At 37.2% G+C, this 13,084-nt stretch overlaps 1 protein-coding gene across 1 annotated transcript in view; it reads right to left on the reverse strand.

Annotated features, from left to right (window-relative positions):
• Positions 1-13,084, reverse strand: part of LOC107680696 (isotocin receptor-like) — a 23,433-nt gene that overhangs the window by 2,318 nt on the left and 8,031 nt on the right. Inside the window, exons 2-4 of the mRNA XM_016476705.1 lie at positions 4,279-4,413; positions 2,862-3,919; positions 739-747 (exon numbers count right to left, since the gene is read on the reverse strand). Of these exons, the coding sequence (XP_016332191.1) occupies positions 739-747; positions 2,862-3,783 (931 nt within the window). The 5' untranslated portion in view covers positions 3,784-3,919; positions 4,279-4,413. The remainder of the gene's footprint in view (positions 1-738; positions 748-2,861; positions 3,920-4,278; positions 4,414-13,084) is intronic.

Below are 13,084 nucleotides of genomic sequence, written 5' to 3' on the forward strand. Positions count from 1 at the left end.
TTTGATATTTTAAACATTAAACCCTGAATACTGATATCTGAATTTTTTTTTTTTTAAGACATTTTAAATGTGAAATTAACACCACCAGTAGGTGGCAGCAGGTTACTGTTAATAAGTGAGTCATTGCGTTTGAACCGAATCATTTAAACGGATGATTCATTCAGGAACGAAACACCATTATGTTGCTCAGAGTCATGGATTAACTTAACTTTATTTGCCTTTTGGATAATTAGCTGTAAATTCGAGGCACAGGTAGCTTAGTCTTTTGTTCATCAGCACTCATCTCCACACCATGACAAACACAACTGGAAAGGGACGGAGGGCTTCACTTCTGTGGCTCTCTGCCTGTTTGTGATGCGCATGTGCCGATCAATGTGTGCTACACTGCTGTGCTGCGCGGACGGGAGAAAGGCATCAGAACTCGACAGCGTCTCAACATTTCCTGACCTGACCCGACCTGATATTTGGATTTTTTATTTGTTTGACAGGGAAAGCTGTGCGCAGAAACACGCACACACATATATACATTTATTAAAATAATAATAATAATAATAATAATAAAACTCCCCAGAAAAAAAGGGCACTTTCTCTCGAGGAAGAAAAAGGGCAGGTGCTCAAGTTCCCTTTGATGTCTGTGTGTGCACTTGCCTGCCTGTGACCTCAAATCATGTTTTTGGCCACGCCCACAAATAGATGACAATAATTCTTCCTGTGTGTGAAGAGCTGCAGGTCACTGACTGTCAGACGCTGCAGGTGTGTAAAGTTTTACAGCACAAAACCATAAAACACTGCTCTGTCATCAAATAAAACCTTTATAGATCTCAAACTTCTTTATGTTGCTCAGAGTCATGGATGTTAGCAAGACAAATTAACTTTATTTGCCTTTTGGATAATTAGCTGTAAATTCGAGGCACAGGTAGCTTAGTCTTTTGTTCATCAGCACTCATCTCCACACCATGACAAACACAACTGGAAAGGGACGGAGGGCTTCACTTCTGTGGCTCTCTGCCTGTTTGTGATGCGCATGTGCCGATCAATGTGTGCTACACTGCTGTGCTGCGCGCCTGCACGGAGGGGAGAAAGGCATGGGAACTCGACAGCGTCTCAACATTTCCTGACCTGACCCGACCTGATATTTAGATTTTTTATTTGTTTGACAGGGAAAGCTGTGCGCAGAAACACGCACACACATATATACATTTATTAAAATAATAATAATAATAATAATAATAAAACTCCCCAGAAAAAAAGGGCACTTTCTCTCGAGGAAGAAAAAGGGCAGGTGCACAAGCCCCCTTTGATGTCTATGTGTGCACGTGCCTGTTGGACAGCATCATCTATGGTCATTTAAATCTGTGTATTCATTACACAGTCGATGTTCTGAAAATCCTCATTGAAACAGACAGCAGGATGAGAGTTCTTGTCGAGTCATTTTCAAAAAAAAAAAATCTGTTTAATGACAATGCCATTTAGAGCTGTCGCTAAGAACAGGCTCTGTCTCTAAAATAAGTCTAAAATAAGTTTACATGATGGACTGATGATGCACACCTTGGTATATTAAAAGAACTGTTCATTCAAAAATTTTAATTGGTTCATTTTGCAGCTTGAAACCATGGTCACTATGACCTGTCATTAGTGAAAAGAGTTGCCTGCAGATTCTTAATAAAAAATACTTTTGTGTTCCACAGAAAAAAAGAACACCACAGATTGTAAAATACATAAGCATCAGTAAGAAATGATCAAATGTTCATTTTTGGATGAACTGCTTGATGAAAGATTTTAATATCTAGTTTGATCTCTATTGTCCTATCCTACTCTATTGTATTTTTTTTTGCTCTAGTCTATTAGATCATTGTCTTTCAGCTACGATAGCTATTATATAATATTTTTCATAAGGTTGAATCCCAGAGTCATTTGTTCTCTTAAACATAATTATAATTATAATAATAATGTTATGAAATTACACAGAAAACACACTCCTTAGGATCTAGACAGGATAAAGAGGAACCGTTTGATGTCATGCTACATTTACTTTACCAAAACTACCTGAGGGTGTTTGAACCGCTATTCAGAGACTCTCAGTTTTCATCTGTCTCGGTCTGTATTTTACTCCGGGAAATGTTTTTGGGTTTATGCAACAATCCGTGGATTTTAGGGCACAGTGTTTATAAAGTTAAAAAGAGATGACTAGAGAAACATGAAAGAATACCATTCCAATGGAGAGCATAAAATGTAGATATTTTATTAGGTGCAATTTTATCTGACTGGATTTAGGTATATCTTAGATTGCACAAGACTCTTCTGTACATTAAACATCTTGTTTTATTTCCATATAATAGATTTATCATGCTTTTTTTTAAAACTCATAGACCAGAAAGCTACATACCTTGCAGATTACATGGACATAAATGGTTGTTATTACTGTTTGAGGGTATGATCAGGGCCTGCCTTCATGGGCCAACAAAAGTATCCTAGGGCTCCAAATTTCCATAGTCTTACTAGTGGTTTATAATACCTGGATAAGGATTTTTTTATATATATATATTTTATAAATATGAGTATAACTATAGAAAAAAAAATCATATTCACTACAGCACACAAATTCTCACAAATTCTCCATGACAGTGATATTTGGCATTAGATAGCCAAATATCAACCCAAGTAACAAAAAAACTTATTTTGTGAAATATTTTGCTTGAAACGTGCTATATATATTTTTTACATTTCTTTCAAGTTTGCACTAATTTGGAGACATTGTATGCAACAAAGTGGTGTTTTACTAGAGATACAACAACACATTTCATTAAAAATGTTTATGCACATGTATTATACACAAATATTCAACTAACATCCTGTATTACCTTCTCTTGGAGCCATTGGATCCCAGGCGGACCACATCTGAACGAAAAAAAACGGCGTCCAGCAGATGATATAGGCCAGGACGATCACAAACGTCATTTTCACCGTCCTGATCTTAGCTTTGGAGATCAACTTTACGCTGCTGACGCGGGAGAGCGCGGTGCCCTTAGCTGGCCGCGGGGTCAACGACAGGCACTGGTCGCGCCGGGTCTTAAGCTTAAAGTTTTGCCATATTTTATAGCTTATAAATCCATAACAAACGCTTAAAATGGCTACAGGAATGATATAGATTGTGAGACTAATCCATGTAACGTAAGCCTTTGCGCCCCAGGGCTGAACAAAATCCCCCCAGCAGTCGAACACCCCGTCGCCCACCTCTCTGAGGGAGAAGATGTAAACCTGTGGCAAACTGAAGAGCAGGCTTATAATCCAAGAGGCCAGTACGAAAAAACGGTCCTTTCGACGGCGCAGGGATCGCAGAGGCTGCCATATAGCCAAACATCTGTCGATAGACATCAACACGAGCATGAAAGTGGACGCGAACATGCCAACCACCTGTAGGTACTTCACCAGGCGGCACAGAATGTCTGGTCCATAAAAACGAAAGGTGATGTCCCAAATAAGTTGGGGGAGAACTTGAAAAACCGCCACCACCAGGTCAGCGAAGCACAGGTGTTTCATAAAATAGTACATCCGCGACTGAACGTGTTTACTCGCCTGGATAGCCACAAGGACGCACAGGTTGCCGGCGAGCGCCAGCAGCAGAATCAACCCGAGGACGGTTACTTCGACTTTAGCCACTTCTTCGTTGCGCTTCAGAGGATTTACGGTTTGGTTCAATCCACTGCTGCCGTTTCCCTTGCTTGAATTGGCCCAGGAGTCGTTGAAGGGCCAGAAGATCGTTTCTTTCAGCAGGCTCTCCATTGTGCGTAAAATGCGCGTCCGAGCGCGCTGCTGTGGCGGCTCTAACGCGTTATATATCGTTACACATGTGTGGAAAGATGCTGTTATGATGTGCAATTAGCACCATATGTCGATGATAAAAACTAGGTCCCGTTCACTGCAAAATAAAAACGAAAGAATTTCAAGACAGTTTATTTATTTATATATGTTTTCAGTAATAACTGTTGCTATGGTTACCTCTTCGAACGCAATTACGCAGGTCTATAATGCACCCTGACTAACTTTTGTGGTTAATGACATATTTGTAAACAGTATACCGAATTTATTTTAAGTTACATTGGGGGATTTGCAAGTCCCTTTAATCAGCGTTTATTTTTTACCACAGAGCATATAATAAACTATATATTAACCGTGTTTAATTGTAATTTTAATAGAAAATACCAAGACCAGTTTGTTATATAATATGCATTAAAATAGTTAATTTTTTGTGACAATTACAGTTTGAAAAACACTTACCCGAAATATATTTTGAGAGAGATCCATTCTGTAGATCTTGGGTTTGAAATTAAGGTATCACTGATGTATAGCAAAACTGCAGCAGCGTTGACTTTCTCCTGTGAGTGCTCGGACAGCTGCTCTGTCTGCACAAATCTCAAAGCGAGCACAGTTATATGAGGGTGCACTGGGTGGATTTGTCCTGTCCTGCACTTACACATTTCTGCCACTGAATGCCATTGTGCTGTGCTGGAATATTGAATATATTTTACCATGATGATATATATATAGAAACAATCAACAGCTAATGTGTGTGGCCCAATAGGAGAGACAGGGTCTAGTTGTAAAAAGCAATTTCAGTAAGCTGCAGTTTCGCATTGTGGCAATTTACCCCAGATACTGTGACAACATGCCCCAATAGTAGGTTCAGCACATTTTAAATGAACAGTATGTTTTTTCCTCCGCAATAATGGTGGAAAAGTTCAAACACTTTTTTATGGTATGCAACTATGTAGAAACTGACTTTCAGAAATTGAAAAAAACAAAAAAAAAAATATAGAAAATTGACAAGCATTGTTTCTTCATCAGAAAAGATTTGAAGAAATCCAGCATTACATGCACAGGAATGGATTCTCAGCAGTGAATGGGTGCCGTCAGAGTAAGAGTCTAAACAGCTGATAAAAACATCATTATGAGTGCAATGAATGTTGACAACAATAATCCACATGACTCCAGTCCATCGACTAATGTCTTGTGAAGTGAAAAGCTGCGTGTCTATAATAAACAAATCCATCATTAAAGCATTTTAACTTTAAACTGTCGCTTCTCACATCAAAATCCACCAAGAAATTTTTAGAACGTTTTTTTTTTTTTTTCCCCCCATTTGTAAAGGTGCTTGATCTGTGCATATCTCTCTCCTGATTCAGACAAGACAACTTTGTCACTGGAGAAAGCAATATTAAGAATGGAGGACTCCATTCATGCAGTGGTTTGCAGTAAAAAAACTCGTAATGATTGATTGATTTATTACAGTGACACAGCTTTTCACTTCACAAGGCATTAATTGCTGGACTGGAGTTGTATGGATTACTTGTAGATTACTGTGATGTTTTTATCAGCTGTTTGGACTCTCATTCTGACGGCACCCATTCACTGCGGAGGATCCAATGGTGAGCAATTGATGTAATGCTAAATTTCTGATAAAAAAAAAAAAAGATTAAACAAAATTAAAAACAATCTTGGTGAACTTTTCCTTTAAGACGTCCACTTGAAGAGCATTCTCCTCCAAAAAAAATTCAGCGCCACTGTTTCTGACTAACACTGACATATTTCTCATGGCTGGCTTCTTTTAGGGGCAACATCCTGCCCAATACACGTAATGCCTTGTCAGGTGCAGTAAGGAGCCTGCCAGCTGAAAATAAATCGGTTTTGGATGGCATGGACTGAGTGAAGAGTTTTTAGGGCACTTTCCACTGTTTACTTGGGTCAGACTTTGCCACAGCCAGTTTGGCCACTGATTAAAATTTCTAACTGTTCATTCATATTGATTAAAACATTTCTGCTGGACAAACCCAAACCAATTTGGACAGTCAAGTTGTTTTTCTATTGACATCTCAGAATAATTGCTGATTTGGTCTTCACTGCAAAGAGCAGCTGAATTTAAAACAGCGAGGAAAAATTAGCCAGAGAAACATGTCTGGTTGTGTTCCTGGAGAAATAAATAAATATTTATTTAACAATGCAACTACCTTATGATTATTTAGCATAGTCTCCGAAGTTGACATTTTTTTTTGCACTGAGAAAACAAATTCACACAAGTTCACACCCAAAACAGTTTCTTTCCTGACAAACGGAGGATGTAACTCAGTATGCTTTTGTCTGGAATCCACAGGAATCCACTAAATAAACGTTATTTATTTTGCCATGTTAGTTAGTGGAATTATACATAACCAATTCAGGCAATTTGAATTAATTATGAGTTGCATTGAGAATAGTAATTATGATGTCACTCTCACTATGAGCCTTGACAAGAAGAACACATATAATTAAAACCACTGATTAGCATTTCCTCTGATTGCACCATCATCCCGAGTACCCTGCTGAAAAGACCAGGTTAGACCTGCATGAATTTCCAACATGATGATAATGTTTAAACAAGGAAGTAAATTAATTTAAAAGGCTGGTGGGAACAATGCACAGTTAAAGGCAGCTAGCTGACTCGAAACAACTCTCTTCTGGTTGGGAGAGAGCTTTAACACCATTTAAATGCTATATTCGAATACACTATTTCTGGATAACTGCTTTCCACTGATGTCCAAATGACACAAGACAGCTGCAGTAGTGCTAATGTGGCACTGAAAGCAGGCAGTCTGAGAGGGGCAGCAGAATAAAAATAAACACACATTCTACATAGAGGCTAGCAAACAAGTACCACAAATATAAAGAAATACAGACAGAATATATAGACATGCTGTGATGTAAATAGGCATGTTTCCTGCATACCATCTACTGAAAAAATAAATAAATAGTAAAACTGAATTTAAAGGAAAAAAAAGTCTCACCCACAAGTTGTTCCAAACTTGTATGAGTTTATTCTGCTGAACACAAAACAAGATATGAAGAATGTTGTTAATTAAACAGTTGATGGTAGCCATTGACTTCCACAGTATTTATTTCAAGTCAATAGCTACCGTCAACTGTTTGATTACCAACAGTCTTCAAAATATCTTCTTTTGTGTTCAACAGAAGAAAGAAGCTCATACAGGTTTGGAACAAATTGAGGGCGAGTAAATGATTACACATTTTTGGGTGAACTATCCCTTTAATGTGATTTCTAAATACAAATTATATGTATGTTTTATATTACAATCAAGATTAGATTTAATTGTAAATCAACCAGCCTGCCAACAATCCAATGCAGTGCTGTGCAATTTGCATAAAATCACATGCATTACTAGGTGAGAATTGTTTTTTGTGTGAACATTTAAAAGAAATAAATTACATTTGAAAACATATTAAAATAGAAAACGGTTATCAGTTATAAATTGTAATGCTATTTCATAATATTACTATTTAAATGTATTTTTTGATCCAATAAATGCAGCCTAGGTGAGCATAAGAGATTTCTTTTGAAAACATTAAAACATCTTACCAACACACTGACTTGAACAGTAGTGTATTTTGCTGGTGAATTTAGACAAATCACCCCTGACATTTTGCAACATTTAAAAATGTATCTCAGTGAATTATGTGCTACCAAATCTTTCACCCCCTACACATTTTAACCTCTATTTGAAAATAAATGCTTGAAAAGAACGGAACTACTGAAAGTAAAATACAAAACATGCAAACTGCTACTAACTTGACATTCAGATTATGTTAAACATGACATTGTGTTACATCGCTTTGGCCCAGTAAGTATTTGAATGCTTAGAAGAGCAGATAAGATTTAATAGGATTTTCTCATCAAACTGATGAGAAAAACCAGATAGTTTACACTGGTTAACACCAAGATGTATAGGCCCTGTTAGTCTAAAATTTCCTGCATACAAAAAGAGCACGTACTGTAATCAGGATTTGCCTTAGGCGAAAGCGGTTTGGGAAAACCACACGTCTCAAAGGAAAAAGATTTTTCCTGTAGATTAAGAGGTTAAGTCTGCAATAGTGCAGCAGTTATGTGAACCATTCTGCACGTTTGTCCCTTTCTTATCCCCACAGCTTCACGTCAAAACCAGTTTTAATAAAAATGTATAACATTTGTCAAATAGAGCAATTTGGGTTTTAACTGCTCCATCTCTATAAATGGATACAAATGCAAACCCAGATGCAGAGAACGAAGAAATTGTTGTATATTCCGGTTTCAGAGAGTTGTTTTTGATGTAGAGTGAATACTAATCAATGGGTACACATGCTGCGCTCAATCCACTGCACAGACGAAAAGAAAATAGACAGGACAAGACGACACACAGGACAATTACACCTGTGTGACTATAATCTACTGAGTACTTCAGGTTCCTGATAACCATAATTACCTAGGACCTCAAGCAGCAAACACATACAAGAGATGAAAATGGCAGTGATTTTCAAAGATCAAACTGCTGCCTTGATGATTCAGTTCAGTACAGTTCTATCAATGAATCTGTCAGCATCTGATCCAAAATGGTTTGGTACAGCTAGTTTCTCACATGTGAATGAGACAGTCTTCAAAACATTAGTTGCAATCTGCCCTCCGTCGAGGACTTTCACAGGTTGGCAAGAACATCAGTGACCAATCACACTGAAGGCAACATGTCTTTCAGTCATTATATATTCCAAGATGTATTTCAAAGCCACTGCACCACAAGAAACAAACAGTTTTCCCGCAGGAAGGAGCCCTCATCACCTGAACTATATACCTGCATAAAAACAGCTGCACATTGAAATTAGAAATACTTTGCATATAATTCAGCACCCGCGTACAGGATAATTCACATACATTCAGACATCCAACAGCCCACATGCCTGCATATGTAACCATGCTGACGTTGAAAACCAGACCAGAAAATCTAAAAAATCTAAAAAATTTATTTGAAAGAATGGTACACTCTAAAAAATGCTGGGTTAAATACAACCCAGTGCTGCGACTACAGTTTAAGCAAATCTAATTTGTAAAATTTTAAACTATAAAACAAAAGATATAGTTTCTTTCTTGCTGTCAAACGTTTTCATAGGTGTTGCCCTAAATTACATGGACAAAAGTAACTGCAAAAATCTGTACCAAAAAAAAGCATTTTTTTTGCAGATTCCACCTGTTAAAAATTAAATGACATTATATCAAAAATATGAAATTAAACTTATATTATCAAATTATATACTAGACTTACAAAATTAACAAATTATATTAAATATATTTATTTCAACTCTTGTCTTGTACCATATACACTTCATATGTATTGTGTATTATATGCATCATTATTGTAATAATGCTGAATACTGAACGTGTGCTATTGTATGTGCTGTAGTGTGTGTATCATTGCATGTCATCTAGACAAAAGGAGCTGCACACAGAGAAAAAAAATTATTATCATAGCAAAATGGCCAATAATAATAATGGCCAATGACTGCATTGGCAGAAATTGTATAGTTGCAATAAACTGGCGTTTTGCAGGAGGCCTAAATCACTGAACATAATATCTCATAAAATCACATTAACTTAGGAGAGTGCATAATGGAGAAAACATCTAACCTGGTGCTGAACATTGTGAAAAGAATATATGCATGATTAAATTAGATTTTCACATTTTCTGAAGAATCCTGACTGATGTTAGGGCATTGATATGCAATTGCTTTGGTGTTCAGGTTGGTTGTTAGTGCATTGCTATGTGGTTGCTAGGGCTTTTCATACTAAAACAGCCCATCCGTAAGTATCTATGAATTTCTAATCCCTAAATACAGTTTGTGTCCTTCCCTAAATATACATCCATGCAGGGCCGTTTCTAGGCATAGGCGAGCTAGGCGGTCGCCTAGGGCGCCACCAGCTGAAGGGGCGCCAATGAGCGCACGTACTGGCACTTTTAGCAGGGTTGTGATAAAGAGTGGCACGGTCACCCTGAAATATGACTGCCGCCCCCACTGGATCCCCCATTATTGGGCTAGAGTACTGTCAATCTGACCATGCCTGTATGCCACTGGATCAGAGTGCTGTCAATTGCTGCCTGATTGTTGCATTTAAAGTTTGCATTTGGAGCGCTCAACAACGCCATTAGATCAGTGGGCTCTGTCAGTGCTTTGGCAAGGTAACACTTTTTTTTTGCCATGCAATAAAGCTAAGTTCAAAGGCCAATTTAAAATATTGGTACAGTAAATAAAGTGCACAAAATCAGTAGATTTCGCCTAGGGCGTCAAATTGGCTAGAAACGGCCCTGCATCCATGGGATATTTTTGCTTGTTTTAATGTCCACCAAAAATACAGCCTGATGAGTAACAAAAGCATGAATGTCCAATCTAACAGTCAGTGGGGTGCATACATAAACCCATGATGCAATCGTACGATTAAGCCACCGATTCGCCACAATGTGAAATAGTTATGAAATGCCATGAGAGCGTGTTGTAAAAATCATATATCTGAGCACTTTAAACAGTAACAGCAAATCTCTCCTCAATAAGCCGCATGATTTGAAGTATCATTCATGTAGGCAGCATGATCGGTAAGCGACCAGTTATGCACCAAGTTTAATACTTAAAATTAGGGCCTTTGCAATATCCCAAGCAAGCACCACTAATGACAGCAATAAAGTCCATTGAATTTTCAGAATCAAAGCAATCAGATTCTGTGGTCTGTATCCTGCTGGGCCAAATCTGTTCTTCGTTGTCCCTTTTAGCTCCGGTTTTTGTCTATGCTTGCAACATTATTAAAATAAAAAACAACAGGAATGGAATTTAACCAAGCTAGAGGGATTAAACACAATATGTCATGGGAAATGTGTCATGTATTCATCATGTTTGAGAAACTCTGAAGATGGGCAAGACAGATCCATCTGGGCCTCATTGCATGCATATGGATTTCTGTTTGGGGTTTTAGGAGGCATCTGTTGTGTTCTGTTTTAGATTGTACAGTATGTACCTTACTGTCACAAAGCTATCAAGTAATGTGAAAACAAGAACAACTAAGTGCACCCCATGCTATGTATACCTACATTTTAGGGTGAAAATGTTGGTTTTCTAGATTTGTAAAATAAAATAAACTACATAAATGAGAAGTATTTTAATCAACTTTAATAAACTTTTTTAATATACATGCTGTTCTTTTGAACTTTCTATTCCTCAAAAAATCCTGGAAAAAAAACGGTTCCACACAAATATTAGTGCTTGCGGTGTTCGGCCAATCACAATGCACTGGGTCAGCTGGCCAATCAGAGCAGACTGCGCTTGTCGGAAGGAGGGACTTTGTAGAAAACGAAGCGTTTGAGAGAGGCGGGGCATAGAGGACCTACAATAATGTACAGTATTTGAAAATAATGTGTTTTTTGAACATTAAAGCATGTCAACATATTCTGTTACACCAAATACACAAAATAATGATCTTTAAAAAAGCATCATATGACCCCTTTAAGCAAAAGTGTTTTCAATATTGGGAATAATAAAAAAAAATGCATATTATGATTTCTGAAGGATCATGTGACACTGAAGACTGGAGTAATGATGCTGAAAATGCAGGCCCCCCTAAATTTGGAATCGTATCACACCAAACAATTTTGGGTCCAATGCTGTGGGTTTGTCCTGTGGGTTGCAGTAATGGAAAAAAGTGAAATTTCACCAGCTGTTAAATTCAAATCTGCGTTCGCTGACTGGTGCAGAGCCAGACGCGTTTTTTTTTGTTTTTTTTTTACAGTACTGCACATTAATACCAATCACACATGATTCTGTTGAGCTTATGAATGCAATGACCAATCAGAGGCGTTCAGATGAGTCATGGCTGACACGCGGTGTTCTGTTCAGTGCGCACGTTCGCTGACTGAATTCTGCTCTCTGGCGAATTTTCTCATCAGAAACAACAAAGTGTAGATGTGCCTCCGAATGTAAGATATTCATTTCACAGTGTAAACAGCTTCAGTGATTATAATGGGAGTTTTTGAGATTGTCTGAACTCTGGCTAGACTGAAGTCAGTGAGAATGTTTTTTGATAATGTAAATGTTCTCTCTACCATGAAAGTGTTATAATTAGTAACTTGCAATGTTTTTATTAAATTCACATTAAATACAAAGTCAGTCGTATTAAAAATATTTTATGGCATGACACCCATATCTGGTACTTAAGTAAAAATACGGGTTTTATGCATAGTTAATAAATTACACTATTAGGCTACTTTGCCCATCGCCCACTAGCCTATAGATCAACTAACCTAATCTATAAAGGTGCAAAATGCATTTACTTACACATAATTGAGAATCGAGATATTTCATGATATAGTTAACACGTTTGGGAATATTTCGAATAAAAAGGAAAAAAATAAATAAAAAGTTATTTGGACTGTTCTAATATTACTGTTACATTACTGTTTTCACTGTGTTTTTGATCATATAAATGCAGCCTTGATGTCCATAAGAGACCTCTTTTAAAAAAGACTGTAAAATTGGAAAAGCTTGTGGAAGCCCCATGATAATTGCTATTTTGAGAAATTAAGTCTGTGTTTGAGTGTAATGCACAGATCTGAAGCTGAAACACGTACTGTGCTTATTGGATTAAGCTTAAAGCCTGTCAGAGACTGTCTGATGTGTGTGAGAGTTCAACTAGTGCGCCAGAGCTGTGTTGATGTGCGAGTGAGCAGTAAAAGCAGTAGATGGTGTCCACGTGCAGACGTTCACACCTGTGTACTTCCATCCACAATTGTGCTCATAGGGACAGGACAAACAGCGTCCAGTTTCCAATAATGGATAGTCAATTTTAACTCTGTAACTTTTTTTCTTCTCTCCCCACAACACACACACACACATATATACATATACACATACATACATATATACATATACACATAAATACATATACACATACATACATACATATACACATACATATACACATATACACATACACACATACTTATACATATACACACATACATATACACATATACACATAAACACATATACATATACATATACACATACACACATATACATATACACATACACACATATACATATACACATACACACATATACATATACACATACACACATATACATATACACATACACACATATACATATACACATACACACATATACATATACACATACACACATATACATATACACATACACACATATACATATACACATACACACA

The sequence above is a fragment of the Sinocyclocheilus anshuiensis genome, unplaced genomic scaffold (genome assembly GCF_001515605.1).
Source record: "Sinocyclocheilus anshuiensis isolate Anshui unplaced genomic scaffold, SAMN03320099.WGS_v1.1 scaffold396, whole genome shotgun sequence".
In the NCBI taxonomy this organism is placed as follows: domain Eukaryota; kingdom Metazoa; phylum Chordata; class Actinopteri; order Cypriniformes; family Cyprinidae; genus Sinocyclocheilus; species Sinocyclocheilus anshuiensis.